The sequence below is a fragment of the Grammomys surdaster genome, unplaced genomic scaffold (assembly GCF_004785775.1).
Source record: "Grammomys surdaster isolate TR1022 unplaced genomic scaffold, NIH_TR_1.0 348, whole genome shotgun sequence".
Taxonomy (NCBI): Eukaryota; Metazoa; Chordata; class Mammalia; order Rodentia; family Muridae; genus Grammomys; species Grammomys surdaster.
Genome location: NW_021604767.1, coordinates 68,175 through 89,405, shown reverse-complemented (window position 1 = coordinate 89,405; position 21,231 = coordinate 68,175). Strand labels below are relative to the sequence as shown.

Genomic DNA, 21,231 nt, shown 5'->3' with positions numbered 1-21,231 from the left:
TTCTTTTGTGATTGGCTTACCTCACTCAGGATGATAATTTCTAGTTCCATCCATTTACCTAGGAACCTCTCGAATTCATTGTTTTTAATAGCTGAGTAATACTCCATTGTGTAAATATACCACATTTTTTGAATCCATTCCTCAGTTGAAGGACATCTGGGTTCTTTCCAGCTCCTGGCTATTATAAATAAGGCTGCTATGAACATAGTTGAGCATATGTCCTTGTTATATGTTCGAGCATCTTCTGGGTATATGCCTAGGAGTGGTATAGCTGGATCCTCGGGTAATGCTATGTCCAATTTTCTGAGGAACCGCCAGACTGATTTCCAAAGTGGTTGCACCATCTTGCAGTCCCACCAACAATGGAGGAGTGTTCCTCTTTCTCCACACCCTCGCCAGCATCTACTATCACCTGAGTTTTTAATCTTAGCCGCAATTGTTCTTTCATGACTTTGTTCGTCAATGAAGGCTAGCTTTCTCTGGTTCTCTGTCAGGAAGCAGCTAAGGAAACCTAAGCTGCTTGATTTCTTTCTCTTTGCAGTCTTAGATTATTATTTTTCAAAAGGAAAGCAAAAGGTGACATTCACTGTGAATTAAAATGGATTTTAGCATCTCTGTAACTTTGTACAGTGGTGGTTTAAGAGTACTTTGGGCAGCAATGAATAAAACTCAATTTGTCTTTACTAATAGCTTCATTGCATTGTGGTTATGTTTTTATGAGGTGGTCTTGCCTTAGTAATTGATGCTATAGGACACTAACATATGTACTTGAACTGTTTCTCACTGTAGATAAAGAGCACCCTCATCTTCCAGCCCAGCACATCCCACATTTATGTGTCCCTTTTGATTTTGATAATGTATTTGTGCACTAATCAGTTATAAAAAGACTTGCTGTGAGCTGACATTTCAGAAATGTTGGGAATTAATCATACTCTGGTAGGGGGTTGAAGTATGCAAAAATGAAAGAGGAAAATGAAGACTTACTTTTCTCTTGTATCCCAAAAGTTAGTTCTCATTAAGTAGCTACGTGAAGATTTGTTAGCCTTGGGTTTGAAGACAAAGAATGTAGGTGATAGTTCATAAATCAAAGAAGATAGATGATAGTTCATAAATGTACATGTTCAGTAGCTGATTAATTCTATGTAAGAAGTAAATGATGATGATAATAGACATGATTTATCTAAAATTTTTATTTACCTTTTTTTATTAGGAAAAGAAACCCTTTATCTTTCAATAGCAACAAATATCAATACGTCTTTTTTAAAAAATAAAAAGATAGCCATGTGCATGAAAATGAGGCTCAGTTGCCAGAAAGCAACGTGGACTTTCTGTAATACATTGCTGCCTGGTATCTTTTATGTTGCTTTTTAATACAGAGTTGTAATTCTTCTTGGGTACAGTATTAATTTTAGCATAAATATCTCATTAATTTGCTCATCATTGTTTTAAAGCCTCAAAGGAGATCTTTCCTACAATAAATTCACCACAAATAGCTTGTTATTTTGATGTTTTCTGTGCAGTAATCTGTAACATGGATTTCCATCCCAGGAAGCAAGCTAAATAAGAACATCTGGGGACTTCATCTGACCCTGTGAAGTAGCAGAGAGAATGACAACTTGATCATAGTATATGAAGACTACCCTTACCCCTAGCAGGGTCCCACTATGACAATTTTAGATTTCTAGGCTGCTTAAACAAAACCTAATAGACTAGGTTGCTTCAACATCATTTCTGCACATCTGTAAAGGCTGAAAGACTGGGCTCATGGTGCTGATGGAGCTGACCAGTGTGCTATTTTCTCCAGAACCTCTCTCTTGGCTTTTTAGTTGCTCTCTACTTTCTGTAATCTGCCTGATCTTTTTTCCTACAAGTGCACCAGGCATTCTGGACTAGGGTGTGCCCTTCCAACCTCACTTTAACTAACTCTTTATGGATGTTGTTGGCATGAAAAGCAGTGTTCTGAGATACAGAGTTAGGACTTCGATGTGCAAATGCCAGAGGAACATAGTTAAGCTCATAACTTACACAGAGGCTGCTCCCACTCTAGAATGAGAAAGCAGTGACTCTTTGTTAGGATCCAACCAGTGTGCAAAATATTGTGATTCATCTTCTGGGAGTTAAATGTTGGCACAATCCCACTTCTGGCTGCTACATGTGATCATATGGAAATGCTACATAGAAATAATTTTTTTTTTTTTACTAGAAAAGCAATACTTCAAAGTATGTCATTGTTTCGTTTTCATGGATAAAAAATCCTGCAAAACTTACTTCCCCTCTCTCTATGTCAGTGAAACATCAATCACCCTTCTGGTTCAGATGGGTTCCCTTCAATCTCACTTTCTATCTTGGAATAAATGAATTCAGCTAAGGAAAAGTCAGTTGCTCTATAGGCAGTAATCGCTGATGTCCAGCACTGACTACCTGAGTTTCTCTACTGCATATGGCTTATTCGTTTATCTAAGCAATGGCTGTTAACTCTATTTCAAGCAATGGTCCTCTGAGAGAATCTAATGAACTATAATTTTACTCCATCCAGAGTAGGGATCCTGCATATTACAGAACCTTCAGAAGGCTTTCAATTTAAAAATGATGCCTGTGTTAAGCTTATTATTTTTTTTAAAGTTTTATGTAACAGAGTTATAGTTCTTTAAGAAAATGTTTTAACATAGATTTACTTTAAGCACAGGCTTTGTAGGAGAAAAAGAGATTCTTAGGAAATGGACAGTGAATACTCAAGAGAAGAACAGACTTCTTGAAAGAGTTACATTGATTTACCTACTCATCAATCTATCCGTCCATCCATCCATCTATCCGTCCATCCATCCATCTTTTCTTTTAATCATTCATTCATTTTTTCATTCATTCATTGTTTCGGTTTCCCTTGTTTTAAAGAAACACCACAACCAAGGCAACGCATATAAAGGCAAACATTTCATTGTAGCTAGCCTATAGTTTCTGAGGTTCAGTCCATTATCATCACAGCAGCATCCAGGCAGATGTGATGGAAGAACTAAGAGTTCTACATCTTGATCTGAACGCAGCCAGGAGACTGTGTGTCTTTCACTGGGCATAGATCACCTCAAAGCCCTGCCTCCACGGTGACACACCTCCGTTAAGGCTACACCTCCTAGTAGTGCCACTTCCCATGGGGCAAGCAATTTCAAACCACCACACAACACTCATAAGTAGGTGACGAAATCAACTCACACAGAGGGAGGTATATTTTGGATAGTCATTTGAGAGGTTTCAGCCCATGACTGGCTTGCCCTTGGCTGTAGATGAGGTAGCACTGAGTGGTGGGAATGCTGATGGAGCAAAACTGTCACTTGATGACCAAGAAGTGCAAGAAAGAGAGGACATTCTTGTTTTCTCCTTGGAGGGCTTGCTTCTCAGAGGTCATCTAATAGACCTTGGCTCTTAAAGTTTCTCCTTTCTCCCAAGAGTACCACTACATTGGAGACTGAGCTGTTAACATATGGACCTCAGGGATCTTTTCAGATGTAAACTATATCATTGTTACATATTTTCAACTCCTTGATTTATTGCCATATGATGCAGCCAGGACAGACCTTCTAACTTCAACTTGAAATAATGAGTCATGCAGGTAGTTGAGATCAAAGAATTCTAATCCACATATGACTTAGAGATAGGATCTTTCCATTTTGCCCTCTATTTAACTGATTGGAGAACCAATACATGGAGATGCCAGAGTTTATCTGTAACCACCCGTTACAGATTAATCATAGTTACAGAGGTAATTTGTAGATTTTATTTCCCTGGTTGCATGGATATTCTTATCATATCGCTATGGCTAGGCCAATCATACTTTATAAAATCAACTAAACTTTCAAGTTCCAACATATACCCACCCAGCTCCTCATATTTTCAATTTTGTGTCCTGGTTGCTATGCTACTTGGCAACCACTTAACTTTGGCATCTCAATATCTAGAAAACTTAGGTAAAAATATCTGCACAACTCACCACAGAAAAGGTGGATGCACAGGGCAAATGAGTTAATATATGTAGAAAGGGAATTTATAAACTGTAGCAATCAAATCGATTCCATTTATGAATTCACAGCCTCACTCTGTCTTCATCTTGCCAGGTTTCAAAAGTCTTAATTTCACAATCTTTCTTCTAGATTTAAATGGAAATCCAAACGATTTAAATCATGCTTCAGAGCAATAGTCTGGAACATTTGGTTCAAACATTTTTTTTTTCTCTATAGAGAATATTAGCTTCATTTGTTACAGTAAGTCATATTTCCCCCACTATCCTGGGATGAATATAATTTTAAAGGTGCTTAACTTCACAGTTAAACTAATTTCAGAAGTCACTTACAAAAACTGTCCTGGGAATGGGATACTTAGCTATTGGACTAGATTGCTCACTCGTACATTTTATTAGCTCTCAGATGCATCTCCAGTTAGATATCCTGCTTGACATCAAAACAGTCAAGAATGGCCCCATGTATGCACAGAGTAATTAGCCAGTGAGCCTGCACACAAATGCTCACCCCACTCTAAGTTTTGGAGGGGGTGTGTTTGCACCCACGCCTATGTTCTCTCACATCTATGTTCTCTTACTCAGACTTTTGCTATGGCATCTCATGTCTAATTGTAATCTCTTTCTTACCGGGAGGAGGACAGTACTAGGGATTGACTAGGGATAGGCCACTCCATGTAAGACGAGCACTCTGCCACTAAGTTTCACCGACAGGCCTTCCTTAAGTTTGAACTTCTTTATTAACTGTGAGAGGCTGGGGACTATTCAAAATGTTCTCTCTAAAACATACCAACCACAGTGACCTTGTATTTAATTTTTCATATCCACACATATGGGTTGATACTGTATTTTCTATAGTCATCTTTTATCTTACTTCCCTAGCTAATGTGTGAGTTTATTGAGGAAGAATCAAGTTCTCTACCTTTTCTTGTTCCATGAAGTTCACAGAACAATTCTGGAATCTTATAGTACAGTAAGCCTTAATAGCTGACGATGGTGGACTGGGTAGATGATTGACATTTGAATCTCTCCTGTTATCCCACTAGACTTGGAGGTCGGGCTCTACTGTACCATTCTGATCCCTTAAAGAACTGGTTTGTTCTTGCTCAACATCCTTGCACCAATCCTTTAGCCTTTATTACTTTCAAAAAGTAAATTGTCTGTATTCAGAGGATAAACACTTTCTAACTCTTGAAGAGGATAGACACCATTTCCTGGGATAATTTGGAAAACCCTAAAAATATTTATTAAGTAGGAACATGATTTGAAGTATGGGTCAGTTTATTTGAAACTGGCTGATATTTCTTTTGACTAGGCTAGAGAACTTGTGGTAATTTTTCTGTCTCTGCCTGTTGAGTGCTGAGAGTCTAGGCATTGCAACCACACTTAACCATAATTTGAACATGGTTTCTTTCTTTCTCCCCTTTCTTTCTTTCTTTCTTTCTTTCTTTCTTTCTTTCTTTCTTTCTTTCTTTCTTTCTTTCTTCCTTCCTTCCTTCCTTCCTTCCTTCCTTCCTTCCTTCCTTTCTTTCTTTCTTTCTTTCTTTAAAAAAGCATTTATATGTTTGGTGTCCTGCTATGTATGCGGACATTTATTTACTTGATCATTTACCACTTTAAAATGGAAGAATATTAGTACGACTAACAAAGCACATTACAAATATTTATGCATTTTTAAAATACTGTAAATTACAACCTGTATTGGTTACTTTCCTATTGCTGTGATAAAACACTGTGACCAAGGCAGCTTATAGAAAGACGGGTTTCTTATGGCTTATAATTCCAGGGGAACAGGAGATCCTCAGCATCATGGTAAAGTCCCAGGCATGGAGACAGTATGGGGGCTGGAGGAGCAAGCAGAGTGAGAGGACTCAAAGTCCACCTTCAGTTGCAGCGCTCCTCCAGCAAGGACACACCTCCTGAACCTACCCAGACAGCACCACGATCAAGGACAGCTCAAAACCTACCATTACTCATTCACACAACTACGCTGTCTTATGTGCCCATATATATAATAGGTGAACATTCACTCATGTGTTTTAAGTGTTTGATATGTGTGCCTTAAATCTAAAAAATTTCAGAGAATAAACCAAAGCTGAAAATCGATGAAGATTATGAAACAATAAATATAGCAATAAGACTTCTTTCCTGGGTTGTGTGTTGTTCCACTGGAAAAATCATGTCTTATTAATTTTATGGTGCTTTTCCCCATCCCAGTGCTTGTTTAACAGCTTAATACTTTGATAGACATTGCAATAAAGACAGCTTTTAATGTGTGTGTGTGTATATATATATATTTATATATATATATATATATATATATATATATATATATATATATATCTCCAATTCTTAAGTGAAATTGAAATGATGTCTCACTGGCTTAGTGTGAAAGTATTTCCTAGAGCTGATTAATTAATACATTCCATTTTTAATTACAATTTCATGCTTCCCCTAATACAGATATCACACCAGCCTATTGAAACCATCCACTATTAAAATTGCAATAGTAATTTATAGACTACATTGGCAGAAATCAAAGCAAATGGAGACAAGTTCTAAAGTTTCATAAGCGTTGAGTCTTCAACATATACTTTTCTCCACATAGTTTTTTTTTTTACATTTGACTTTTAATTTATCAAGCTTCTTCTCTTGCTATATAAAGTTGCATTCATACTCTCTATAGCATGCTTGCCTACTCTGTATAGATTTGATGTGTATTTTGATTTTACATTTATAACCAACAGATTTTATTTATAGCATTTCTTAAAGTGAAATCTATTTGGCTTTACGATCATTGTTTTTATATTCCTTTCATGTGTTCTTGGGCTGTGTGTTGTGTGTAAAAGGACTTCAGTGTATTTTTCCAGGGTTATTCAAAGGTGTTAAATTATGTCATGAGGTTATGATGTAGGTTTTCAATAATTGTTAAAACCAAGTAGAAAAGTTGTATCTTTAACTTACATTTATCATACAGTGGTTTACTCTCAAGAAAATGGCACTTAACATAATGTGTACAGTTTTAAATGCATATAACCCATCTTATAATTTCAGGGGCCGGACTGGAAAAATTAGGGTACAGAGTCTGAAGATTGGATTGATGTCTCTCTCCAAAGGCCTCTTAGAAGAAAAATACAGATGTATGTAAGACCTTTTACACCATAGTGCTTCTAATGGTAATATAAATTTACTGGGCACTGACTTTATATAATTTGAGGTAATGCTAGCTTCCATTTTGGAGATCCTTACTATGTGTACACAGTGTGAAGAGAATTCATAAAATTTAAAAAGCTGGCTGCAGGGCCACGGGTGAGGTACACTGATACAGTAAGAACCAAGTTCAGATATGCATTCCATTTAAATATTAGAATATTCTAGTAGGTATTAATTACAATTCACATTTTTAGGTGAACAAATTAATACTGAAATAGGTCAAGAATCTAGTGACCCTTTAAAATATTGGTGTTGAAATCGAAGCATTTTTTTGGGGGGGGGTTACACTTTTTTAAATTCACTGCACATAGATATGTGTGTTACATTTGTAGACCCATTTTTTTATGATTCCACAACCCCTTTTTCTTTTCTCTTTTTTTAAAATCTCATTTCTTGCGTTTATTGTAGCATGTATTTTTTGCTACTCCACTTTACGCCCCAGGTGAACCATGCTACCAGCCCTCACCCAGATTCTCTTGGAGCCAAGGATAAAAAAACAACACACATACATGCCAGCTAATCTTAAAACGCCTTTGCTAACTCAATGACTAGGCACTCCTAAACCTCCCCTGCCACCCCAGGCATAATCGGATAGCATCCATTGGCCACTCCAACCAAAGCTCACATGGCTGGTTGGCTTTATCTCCTGCCACTGCTGCCTCCTTCTGCTCATCCAGTTCTTCCGATTCTCTCTGCGTCCTCCTGGGCAACTCTAAGTGTCCCTCCCGATCCTCAGTCATTGGTTACTGGTATCTTTATTGATCAATCAAGAACCAATTGGGGGACAGAACCTTAGCATCAGAACTACCCCCTACAGTTTATGTTTAATCCTTTAACAAACAAAAACAGAAGAAAAAGGTAAGAGGGTCTAAAACTTTTACTAACATTAATTTTAAATAGTGATATTTTGTAATTTTGACATTATGAAGTGATAGATGCTTTTAACTTCTATTTTGGTTGTTTAGAATCATTAAATAAACCAGTGGTGCCTCTTTAGCTATTGATTACTTCACAATGTCTTGGCATGCTCAATAGAGGGACCTATATTTATATCTCTGCCCCTTTGTGACCAAGTGTCATTAGATGGGTACCCTGATTCCCCTTTAATACTTCTAGCCAAAAAGTAATGTTACCTCTGTTTCTTGGTACACTGAGCTGCACTTCCGAGGGTAAGAGATGAGGCCAACAATTGTAGCATTGGGAAGAAGTTGAGATAGTATATTACAAGTTGTCAAAAATAGCAGTGGCCAAGTAAATGATTACTATCTCCATGTGTCTCTGAACTCATCACCATGGTGACATGTTTTTTAGTTCAATTTGTCCATAAAGGATGAGTAACTTGATGCTACCAAACCCACTTCTAAATCATTCTGTGCAGATAAATCTGTGTATTGGATGAGAAAGTGGATAATATTTCCTGAATTGAAAGACATCAGAAGACAAAAGACGGGTACAAGGAAGCAATAGTAGTATGAAGGTCTATTAATAGCTCAGTGGTCCATCACATGCTAAGCATGCACAGTGTCCTTGCTCCCACCCCCAGAATCAAGAAAAAAATTTTTCCCCAAATGAAGGTATTTTTTTCATTGTTCCTATAACATAGCTAAATTTTGTTTCTTCTAAAAGCATTCAATATCATGTATTTTGGCAATTACTGTTAGATTGTTTGATTTTGAGTGTCAAGTCTAGAACCCAAAGGCATGATTTTCTTACAAAAGTTGACAAGAATGTTTAGGAAAGAGTTGTGGTTTGTATGGAGCATAAGCTGACTGTAGAACCAGGAGTTACGAATGCTTAAGGGAGTATGAGTCTTGCAAGCCATGTAGTGAGAAGGGAAGAAGCCCTACAAAAGCCTTACCTAAAGTTTTGTCTGTGTCCCTTTTTTCTAGAACTTCAGGAATCTTCATCATTATTAGGAAAAGATATTCCCAAAGCTGAGAACTTGCCATTTCTAAACTGATTAGGAAAGGAAAAAATTACTGAAAAATCAGTGTTCCAAAATTAGGAAAAGATTTTCTTACTAATCATCTGTGATTTGGGGTTTTTCATATGCTCCCGAAAGACTTGGGGCTTTAAAAGTAACAGTTACATCATAGTGCTGAATGGACTCTAAAATGAATGCAAATTCAAGCTCAAGATTTGCATTTTTTGCAAAACAGCAGTAAGTGCTCACATTTGGGCCGGGTAGCTGCGGCCCCTGCATTGCAAGTTTCTACTAGTCTATATAACTCATGTTGAATGTCACTTCAGGACATAATTAAATCAGAAATCTCTTGAGTTAAATCTTTAATCTAAGTCTTTACCTCAATATTGAGGCCCTTGAAATATCCTGAGGATCAGTTTTGCTTCTTATATTGAGATCTTGAGCAACTCCGATTCCACCTTTGATTTCCCCAGTGTACTGGGAACATCGCTTCATTATCATTTTCTTTGTTAAAATTAATATTCACAACAAATTGCTCATTAGCCTCAGTGGCAGGCAGCGTCTGTATGAGAAGCACTTGTGGGGGCTGACATCAGTCTTTACCCTACTTGTGCCTCTTACTGTGACTTACTGAGAATGGCTTTGGAGTGGATTCTGACATCTCATGTGCCTTCCTGCAGGCCAGGGGCTTACCGGCATCAGCCAAAGCACAGTCAGCAAGCATATTTTGGCGAGTCCCTTGGATCTCCTCTGGGTTGATTTTTTTTTTTTTAAGTTTGTCTCTTAACTGTTTCTTTTTCTTTTGTTGTTTTGGTTATTTATTTACATTTCAAATGTTATCCCCCTTCCTGGTTTCCCCTCAACAAACCCCTTATCTCATCCCCCAACCACCCTGCTTCTATGAGGGTGTTCCCCCACCCACTCCCACCTCCCCTCCCTGGCATTCCCCTACACTGGAGCATTGAGCCTTCACAGGGCCTCCACTCCCACTGATGCCAGACAAGGCCATCCTCTGCTACATATGATGCTGGAGCCATGAGTCCCTCCATGTGTACTCTTTGGTTGGTGATTTATTCCCTGGAAGCTCTGGGGTGGCTGGTTGGTTGAATTTGTTGTTCTTCCTATGAGATTGCAAACCCCTTCAGCTCCTTCAGTCCTTCCCTTAAGTCCTCCATTGAGGTCCCTGTGCTCAGTCCAATGGCTGGCTGTGAGCATCCACATCTGTATTGGTCAGGCTCTGGCAGAGCCTCTCAATTAAAAACTTGTTGTGGCCCATTCTTCACATCCTCCTCATAACGCCTCTTGTGTCCGACTGTAAGAATAAGAATGGAGCCCTTCATGTTACGTTTTCTGCATGCACTATATACTTTTTCTTTGTGAGTATTCTCACCCTCTCAGTGCCATAGCAGCTTGGCTTTCTGACTCGAAGCGGGAATGTTGGGCACAATCAACGCTCTTAACAATGTGCACCTCTCTGTAAAGATCACTATACATGCACATAGATGCACAATAAGCATCATGATAAGAATTCTGGGCCAATGTTTTGGGGAATATGATAGCCCTTTTTCAAATAACAAAACAAGTGGAGCTCTAAACAAATCTAAATGAACAAATGATAACAATAATTCATTTTATCTCAGATGAATTTGCTTCCCCTTCTTATGCTTATATAATTAAAATTGAATTTCATGATAATTACTGTGTTGATATCACTCAGTATGCTTCAGTTTGGAACTTCACTGTTGATACTTGTTAGAGCTGGAATCCTTCCCCTTTGACAAGAGGAGAATGACATTTTATCTGCTGTTTATGTATTGGTTATTATTTGAAAATGATCTGGGGGACATCTGAAGTACTTATGCCTCTTCTTCTTAACATCACATGATGAACATTTAAATTGTATGTCTTTTGAACCATTAGAATTTGACAATGTCTCCCATATGTGTCGATTTCTATGATAAAGGAGATTTTTTAAAATTAGGTGTGTCTCCGTGCAGAAAAGTAACCTTCTTTATTATATTAACCTCTTCATTGGGAATCTGCTATTAATTGTAATCCTCAAAATGTTACCCATAGTAGATCAATTTTAATGTTATTGACTTAAGAATATTAGAAAGCAAAGCAGTATTTGCTTTGTTTATGCATGGAAAAGCCAAAGAAAGGCAAAGGATACAAACAATTTTATGTCTTAAAATTGAAAGAAAAAAATTCATTACAGAAAATAAAACAAAAACAACTTATTAAGTTCCTAAAATGAAAGACTAAACCACCTTATATTTTTGGTATTTATGATACAAAGGAGATATGAACATAAACATACCTAAAAGGAGATGAAATATAAGTGCATAGAGTATTGAATTTGTGAGTGAGCAAAGAAGTTGATAAATCACCTGTAAAATGTGAAGCTATACTGTATAAACTATAGGCTTTAGCAAATCGTAAGGGAACCTTTGTTTTGCCTCATGCTCTTTCTTAAGGGGGTATCTTAGAGACTATAAAACTAACCAATGTACATTTATTTGTAGTATTTAAACAGCAATTTTCTATTAGTTGACCTGATTTTATGTAATAATCTATAACATAAGGTTATCCTAAGATATACGGCTCTGGTTACAGGTGGCAGATTAAGAGCCTCAGAACTAAAGAGACACCTGATCTGGATCTCTTTGGTTTTTGCTTGTTTGGTTTGGTTTTGGTTTTGTTTGTAAGTTTGCATAGTTCAATCTACCTCACTGAAGATAACACTTTAGATATGATAACGTTTTGAGTAGGTAGATGGTAAAATTTTGTTTTCTTCTTGGTAGGTCTCTTTAAGGAGGTGGCGGGACCGACAGAGATGTGTGACCAGCGGCAGCTTGGCCTGCTTCTTCATGATGCCATCCAGATTCCTAGACAGCTGGGGGAAGTAGCCGCCTTTGGAGGTAGTAACATTGAGCCCAGTGTCCGCAGCTGCTTTCAGCAGGTAGGCATGGGCATTATGGGTATGTATGATGTGTTGAGAAAGGGACTTAATGATGTCTCCAAGAAGAGGGTCAGTAAGTTGTGCTGGAATCAAATAGTGGAGGTTTGGGGTATCAAACCTATAAGTTGATTTGTTTCTTAAGTCACATTGGACTCTGGAAAACATGAATAGATATACATCTTTTTCAGGGAGTAGAAATTGAAGTGCAGTGTCTGAATTGCAAGACGTTGGCTCTATCCTCATGTCTGTGACCTGTCCCCTTGTGCACAGCTTTTCATCATACCCACTTCACTTTTTGATTCCTGCTTCCATGCCCTCAGACATGCGCTCTTCTGTTTAGAATGGTCTTCCTTTTCGGTACACAAGCTCTTTTCTCCACTCATTCTGTTCCATCTGTACATGTTGGCTTAGCTCTTGAGTCCTCTGAAGCCCTCTCAGGTGAAGATTCTCTCCCCACTTTCACATCTTCTGCCCCATCGTGCTGGCTACTGTGTGACATCATACTGAGATGTGTAATTAATTGATTAGTATTGCTTCTTCCTTGTCCACCTAAGCTTCCTGGAGACAAAGCTGTGCCTATCACCCATCTATCCAGTCTTGGTCTGCTCAAGCTGCTATAGCAGAATATATAAACTGGGTGACTTATAGACAACAGACTCCTCAGTTCTAGAGGCTGAGAACCTAAAGATCAAGGTTCCAGCAGGTTTGACATGTGCTGAAGAAAGCGTTCTGATGGTACTTGCTTGTTGGTGAAAGAGGGTCTTGCCCAATGCACTTTAGGAGAACATAAACTGATGGTTGCTCATGCCTTCATAATACGTCAAACCTCGTATTGACTTTGATACATGTGACAAAAATTCCTTAGTGTTCTCTGTAGAGAATACCCTTTAAAATATGAAAGCATTACAAAAGCAGCCATCTTTTCTCAAAGAGTATATGTACATATACACAGATTCATGTACAAAGTTTTGCACTGATCAGAGCTGCTAATTTTCACCTGGGCGAGAGCTGCAGTTTCTTTTTTAAATGCTTATGGTGCATAAGCACATTTATAAATGCTACTGATGTCATCCATATGCATAAAGTTAGAAGCCTACAGATATTTTTCCAAAGCATAGCCAATGATTTATCACTGGTGAGAGAAAAAAATGCTCACACTGTGTCTTTGAAAAGAATCAATGTCATGGGTTATTACATTTTATAATGGCCTTTTTTTCTTATTTTAGAAATAAAAAAATACTAAATCATTTTTTTTCTAAGTATGATTTATAGTCATATATATCAATGCTCAGAATGACCTCAACCACTGGGCGAAAAGGCAGTTGGTGGAATTTATCTTTGCTTTCTAATCATTCAGCATTAGGATTTGAGGCAGACTTGAGTTGCCACACACAGTCTATCTTGATCAACTTAGAGAGCTTATAAACAGTAGTTGTGCTGGTCTGCCTCCAGTGTGATGCTCTGACGGAACAGAGGCGGGACATAGCCATGACCCCTTTTGTGAAACATTTGTAAAGCACTTGTAAAAGCTTCCACTTTGTTTGGAAGGTGAGGAGTCCTCATCTTTATATGTTTGCCATCTTAGATAAACTCGGGCTATCGAGTTAAAGGATAGATATGGAAAGATTACCTGGAGTCTTGTGGGGTTTTATTTTGCTTTCTTCTTTTTTCAATTTGAGCATTGAGGGGCTCGGTAGATGGCACAGGTGTAAAAAGTTGTTGCAGAAGCATGAGGACCTGAGATTGTACCCCATAACCCACGGAAGTCAGGTGCAGTAGCATGAGGACTGAGATTGTACCCCCATAACCCACAGAAGTCAGGTGCAATAGCACAAGGACCTGAGATTGTACCCCATAACCCATGGAAGTCAGCTGCAGTAGCACATGGCATGTCCTCATAATGCTAGAATCAATGTGGCAGACACAGAAGGGTCCTTGAGGCTCATTGGCCAGATAATCCAGCCTACCCAAGAATTCCAGCTAATGAGAGACGCTGGCTCAAACACAAGATGGGAATGAAAACACAAGTTCTTTGGGAATGAAACCTGAGGTTGACCATTGACCTCTGCATGCGTGCAAACAGGCATGCAAGTGTACCTGTATGTATGAACATTAAAAACATACACACACATATAAATAAAAAATAAAATAAAATTTGAGTACTAAGGAATTGTTCCCCCCGGGGGGGGGGGGGGGGGGGAAGGGCTGGTTTTTTCCCCCCTGCATTTTTCTAATTTTAGTTTCTAGAATTTTCTTACCTGAAATAACCTATTTGTATCTTAGCTGACCTGGAGTCACGTGACTTTTCTCTTGCGCCAATTTGCAGCAGCACACTTGTTACAGCCTCACTGAAGAGCTTTTCTTCGCTTTCTGTCTCCTCCTCCAGAATAACAACAAACCAGAAATCAGCGTGAAGGAGTTTATAGACTGGATGCGTTTGGAACCACAGTCCATGGTGTGGTTGCCGGTTCTGCATCGGGTGGCAGCTGCTGAGACTGCAAAACATCAGGCCAAATGCAACATCTGCAAAGAATGTCCGATTGTTGGGTTCAGGTGAGAAGCAGTAAGAGAAACCAGAGCTCAATTGTGTCTGCTCTCCTCATATGGCCTGTAGTATGCTTGCTGTCCCTTCCCATTTATTCCTGCTTGGTGGTTTGCCTCCCGAGTACACTTATGCTCTGCATTGTCCATCTTTCTAAAGTACCATTCCTTCTCACAGATCTATACACAAACTTATTTTAGTTCTTGTAGTTATTCGCAATACTTTAGTCCAGAATCGGAAAGTTTTATAGATATCTTTTCACTGAGGTTATAGGAATACCCATGTGGGATAATTGCGTTGTAGATTAGATACATGTAGTCTTGATCAAATTTGTTGGTTGTTCCAAGATTTTGGGATTAAATTTAGTAAGATGAAAGTGATATGTAAAGAATGAGGCAAGAAGTTGTTAGAAAACTCTATTCTGTCTGCTGTTGGTTGTGACCTATTCTACATTTCACTTGCTCATTAACCCTGGTGATGAACTCTATCCTTTTCTCCATCCCTACCTTTTCCTCTCTGTGTATGATATATTCCTGGATATGTGTGCGTGTGCATGGAGACCAGAGGTTGATATCAAGTATCTTCATCTTTCTTGGTCACTCTCCACCTTATTTTTCCTACAGAGCTCTCTCTGAACCTGGAGCTTGACTTCAGCTAGGCTGAACAGTAAGCCCCAGGCATTGTCCTGTCTCTGCTTCCCCAGTACTCAGATTATCTCGGGTTACTGGTGTATGCCACTAGACCCAAGATTTTTATGCCAATTCTGAAGGATCTGAAGTTAGATCTTCATAGTTGGCTAAGCCAGGCTCGCCAGGCTCAGTCCATCTTGTTGTTTTCTCATTGTGTCAAGGACCCTAACTGAAGACCTTAGGGGAAGGAGTCTGTGTAGGACTCTGCACCATTCACTTAAGACCTTAGAGGACTCTGTACCTTGGTCTTCACAGGATGGAGTGTTTGTTCACCTTAGTTCCTTCATTACCTCTTGAATAAGTGTGACACATTCTTTTCCTGGGGTTTATGATTTCTCTTAGAAATAGTTACTACATAGAGCAGTACATGCTTTGAACATTATTGCTGATCACATTATTAGTTATGGTCAGCCAAAAACGATAATACACTGACCTTATAAGTAATACTGAACTTTTCTGCAAAAGTGGCGACATGAGGAGTATGCATGTGTAAGTAAGTAAGTAAGCAAGAAAGATTTATTTTTATGTTTCTGTATGTGTGTGTGTGCGCGCGTGTGCATGTGTGTGTGTGTGTGTGTGTGTGTGTGTGTGTGTGTGAGGCCAGAAGAGGGTGTTGGATCCCTTGGAGCTAGAGTTACAGATGGTTGCTAGCCACTGTATGGGTTCTGGGAATTGAATCCACATCATCTGAAGGTACAGTCAATGCTCTTAATTGCTGAGCCATCTCTCCGGTTCTTCAAATTGAGTTTTAGTGAAATCTTAGATCCATAATGTGTTTACCAAGAGAATTGTTTCATTTAAAATTCCACACAGCTGGTCAACAGCAGCATGAATGACAGGCAGGCTTCATCTCCTTTCATGTGAACAAAATGCAAAGTTAGAAATGGCAAGACTGGGGCTGCATGGTCATCTTGCTGCTCAGTTCTGCCTTTATAATCTCCGTTATCCCCAACCCATGCTTGAGTTTTCACACTGACCTTCTGCTAGCAAGTTGGCTCCTCTGGATGTCACTTCTGCCTTTTGAAGGGAGGGAAAAGACATGCCCTTCTTCCCATTGAGCCTGTCCCTTAAAATCCCAAGGGGAACCCTTGCCCAAGACTTGATCCTGGATTGTCTTGCTTACCACCATCAGCAAGCAAGACTGAGAAACAGTACTTTTAGCAAAGCATATGGCTAAAATATGCTGACAGTACAAGAGTGTTTCTCCCTAGTGAAGAAAAGGGAAGGGTTGCATTAAAGAAGAGTCCACAAAAGTGAGACAATGCCAGTCATTTGTCAAGCTATGGCAGTAGGTATAAAGATATTAGAATAAGTGATGTATCAAACCTGGACCATAGCAAAGCTGGTATAAATAGATTGTCTTCAGATAACTTGCAAAGTGTTTTGCATGTCGTTTGAAAAGTCCTTCATCACTTGATAGTATATATTAGCCTCACATAACCTTTACAGTGTCTTTCTATTTTGACTTTGCTAGTCTTGGCATTTAAAATGTCCCTCTATAGATACAGCTGTAATGTATGTTTCTTACTTCCCCCAGTCATCTTAACTGAGTGGAAGATTTGGGGAGTGTTTTCCTTTCAGACTCTAGAAGTTTAAGACTTCAGAGTGTTGTTTCTGCAAATAGACATCAGTGCATGGTATAACTTTTTATGAGAGGCTTTAAACATTATTTCTTTCAAGACAATAATGATCAAGGTTTTATTTAACTTGTTCCTGGTTACAGAGTATTTCTCTCTCTCTCTCTCTCTCTCTCTCTCTCTCTCTCTCTCTCTCTCTCTCTCTCTCTGTATTTCCTAATGATTATTGTAAACAAAACCTAAAACTGCTCAAGGTAAAAACCATAGCTCTTATGAAGGAATTATATATTTATTTCTTATGAATGGTCTTGTTGGTATTTTAAAATAGTGTATATCAAATTCTTTATTATAAGTTTTCTCTGTCATTTCTGTCCACTTTCAGATATCATGTAGAATCCTCTGACATTGATACTAGACTTCTCATCATGAGGAAACTTGTTTTCAGACTCAATAAGACATGTTTATTATCTTTCACTACATACCTACATCTATTTCTCAGTAATAAGGAAAAAATTAAATTAAAAAAAACTTATAAAACCTATCTTAGAAGCAAGGCCTCTACCTTCCCCCACAATCTGGGATCCTTTTAAATAAATAAGTAAATTTCCAAATCTTAAATTCCTCTTCCATCACTGGAGAGATGAACTGTCACTTCTAAACTGACACTGAGAGACAAAATCTTGCGTTGGTAGCAGATGCGCCCTTGGTTTCCTTACCGTGAAGCTTGTTACCAAGGCACAGGTTTGGGTTAAGTAGCAGCAGTGATAGCTGTTTTTTTCTCCATAACAGGTACAGGAGCCTCAAGCATTTTAACTATGACGTCTGCCAGAGTTGCTTCTTTTCTGGAAGAACAGCAAAGGGCCACAAATTACATTACCCAATGGTGGAATACTGCATACCAGTGAGTACCTTTTAGATCAACTGACCAATTCTATCATTGTTTTTTAAATCTTATATTTATTTATTCATTTGATTGGTTGGTTGGTTGGGTGGCTGGCTGGCTGGCTGGCTGGCTAGTTGGCTGGCTGGTTGGTTTGGTTTTTTGAGAAGAGTTCTCTATGTATAGCCTTGGCTGTCCTGGAACTCTCTCTGTGGGCCAGGCTGGCCTTGTACTCAGAGGTTCACCTCCCTCTGCCTCCCAAGTGCTGGGATTAAAGTCATGCACCACTTCCACCTGCCTAGTAATGACACTTTTATCCAATGAATTTTTACTTAACTTTTTTTTAAACCTTCAAGAATTTATAGTTGTAAATTTTGTTGTTTTCTTTCCCTTTAAGTATATGTGTTACTTGTGTCTAATTAAGAAAAATTCTACATTATGTGAAATATAATTTGTTAACTTTCCAAATATGTATTTTCATTTTAAACTTAACTTTTTTGGAAGCATATTAAGAACTCATATTGATTTACCTATGTTGACAATGCAACTATTTGCTGAAAAATATGTTTCTCTTAGACTTTTAAAGGATGTTTTCTGAAAAAAGAGTTACAGATTATCAAAAATGAAAAATAGAGAAATAAAAAGATCGTCTATACATTTAGTTTCTGAACAAACTACCTTCTAATATTTTAGCATGCTCTAATTTTATAAAAAGTATGAATGCATATTTTTTTACTTAAGATTTTTAAAGACATTGTGTATAGCTCATGATGTAGCTCTAGATGGCCTAGTGCTATGTAGATCAGGCTGGTCTTGAACTTACGGAGATCCATCTATGTCTGTTTCCTGAGTGCCAGGATTGAAGACATGCACTATCATGCTACTGCCAATAATAGAAATCTTTTCATCTGGAGTTTTTCGTTTGACTTTGTAGATAATAGCTGTACCATCCCCTGTCCCCATTTTTCTTAGCCCATAGCTTTCCGGCACAAAGTATTAATTGAACGAATTACTATAGCTGGCCTAACCGTCTTTTAAATTTACTTCTTTAGTTTCCTATAAGAAGCATTTAAAAGCATTACTGAGAAGGTAGCATTTTATATGTGTTATATAAATTATATTTCCTTTGAACAAATGACCAGAAGAAGATGATTTAGGTCAATGAATATGAGTATCTCTGTGGCAGAAATACTTGACGCCAAGTTGTTTTCCAAAAGAGGTCTCTGCCACCATATGATAGTCATATTTGCTAATGTGTTCATTTTACCATAGGCCCCTAGCACTGAACACAGTATATGGTTCCTTTGATCTAGAACTGCTTTGCCCTAAGATTATCCTCATTTTCTGTCAATAGCTATTCCTTAGTTTCCTTCCAAATTGTGCCAAAATTTATTTATAGAGTTGTATATTTTCTTTGGTTTAGAGAATTAAGTAACTTTTTGGATCAAAAATCTATACAAAAGCAGCAGTACTTATAAAATATGCACATATAATTCTTCTATTCTTGTTGTCTTATTTTAAGTAAATAGAGACTCTTTTATGTGGAGATGAGATTTCTAGAAAATGCAGCTGAGTTACAATGGATGAAATAATCTTGATGCTAACATTAACTAGGAAAATATTGCTCCCATGGAAGCTGGGGAAATATCATGTATTACAGTTATTAATTTATTTACTAACCCAACTAATATTGAATTCTTTCTATATGTCTGGCATGGTTATCAAAGCTGGCTGCTAGTTGAAGTGGTAAGGACAGTTTAATCAGAAGAATCCATGTGTATGTGTGAGGAGTGTGTCTGTACACATAGTACAGTGCACAGAAGTATCTGAACATGTTAGAAGGAAATACTGGCTTGGGAGAGAGAGGGACAAGGAGCAAGGTTAAGCAGAAGGCAAAAGAAAAGTGACAAAAGGCAGCCAGTGTGGCTCTGGAGACCAGCTGTATCTCTAGTTAGAGAAGTTAGGCTAACTCTCCGTAGAAATTGGGAGACATTGCCTTGTTGCCTCATAATCTCCTTTCAGAGAAATGGCTTTTTAGATCCTCAAGAGTGAGACTCCTGAGTTCTAAGAGATCACATCCATCCATTTCAGGGCCACACAAGGATTCAGACTCCTCAGCCCTTTTTGATAAGTCCTCCTGGCATAGTCAGGGCTCGTCTTCAGCATTATGTTAGAGCCAACAATAAATGTTATGAGCAGCATAGTTTCTACGAGGCATCTACTTGTATCTATGCTGTTATGTGCAGCTGGAGGTCGTAAGAAGTAGGCAGCCTTGAGCTACCAGAAATCAAAGTAATGCCTGGTCGAGTCTTTTAAAAGACTCTTTTTTAAAAGAGTCCTCTTTTAAAAGAGGATGGAGTGGATGGAACAATTTGAATCGAGAATGTGTTATTTTTATATGTCAAAAATTCAACAGATTAGAAGGCTAGGAACTCTAGCCTTAGTTAGAACAAGAAGACTGTCTATCTCTAGAGCCCACTCTAATGATTTGTCAGTTGTCTAGGAAAGACAAGATCACTGCTGCCCCCATGCTGTCTCTATAGGAAGAGGGAATATGGGATACTGAGCAAGGAAACAGAAATGAGATGATTAAGGGTGTAGTGATTATATTTGTAAAGCAGGAGAAGGAGATGGGAGAAGCCATTTTAGATAAGAGAAACCTGGTCCAGTTTGAGAAACCTTTGGAATGAACCTGAAGGTGGAGAGATTCAGCAACTGTGTAGACAGTGGGATAGAGTAACAAGACATTGCAGAAGGAAGAAGCAGCAGTCTCGGAAAGCACTCTGATGGTAGGCAAGAGGCTGACAAGAAGGGTTAGAATTGAAGTGGAGTCTGACCTTCAAACCAGGCACAGTAGGAAGCACTAGGTCATAAAGTAAAGTATCCAGAGAAAGGTGAAAAGGTGGAGTCCCCTGTTCAAAAGTTATCATGAATTTCCAAATGACACTAAAGGACCATTAAACAGAACTGGGCACCTTCTGAGCATGAGAGCTCTGCAAGTGGCCTTCTGTCCAATGACAGGGAGAGTGAGAAAACAAAGGCCTGGGAAATGGTGTCAGGTTGTGCAATGCCCTTCAGATCCTTATAAGAGTTTTGGATTGGAAAGAAGCATAATGTTAATATTTACATGATAATAGCTAGAAATTTAAGGAGCTGCATTTACAGATCTAGCATTAAATGGGGAAATCAAGATAAGTGGATGAGGTTAGAGGAATGATTTAGAATTACTGCTTTTATTCTCATTAAATACAATCATTTCTAATAAATTCCTAACATTTCTAAGCTATTTGAAAGCAAGGCATGTTTAATAATCATTGACCAACAGAAGCCGGTTTGTCATCACTAATGTGTGTTGAAGTCTCCTTTCCTACTCCCACTGTTGAATTCAAAAACAAAACAAAACAAAACAAAACAAAACAAAACAAAACAAAACAAAAC

The 21,231-nt window shown here is 38.2% G+C and overlaps 1 protein-coding gene across 5 annotated transcripts in view; it reads left to right on the top strand.

Moving 5' to 3' along the window:
- Window positions 1-21,231, top strand: part of Utrn (utrophin) — a 429,847-nt gene that overhangs the window by 368,784 nt on the left and 39,832 nt on the right. For all 5 annotated transcript variants that reach the window (XM_028779235.1, XM_028779234.1, XM_028779233.1 and 2 more), the window contains 4 exons: window positions 7,061-7,146; window positions 11,948-12,105; window positions 14,492-14,658; window positions 17,703-17,814. In XM_028779235.1, coding sequence (XP_028635068.1) covers window positions 7,061-7,146; window positions 11,948-12,105; window positions 14,492-14,658; window positions 17,703-17,814 — 523 coding nt within the window. The remainder of the gene's footprint in view (window positions 1-7,060; window positions 7,147-11,947; window positions 12,106-14,491; window positions 14,659-17,702; window positions 17,815-21,231) is intronic.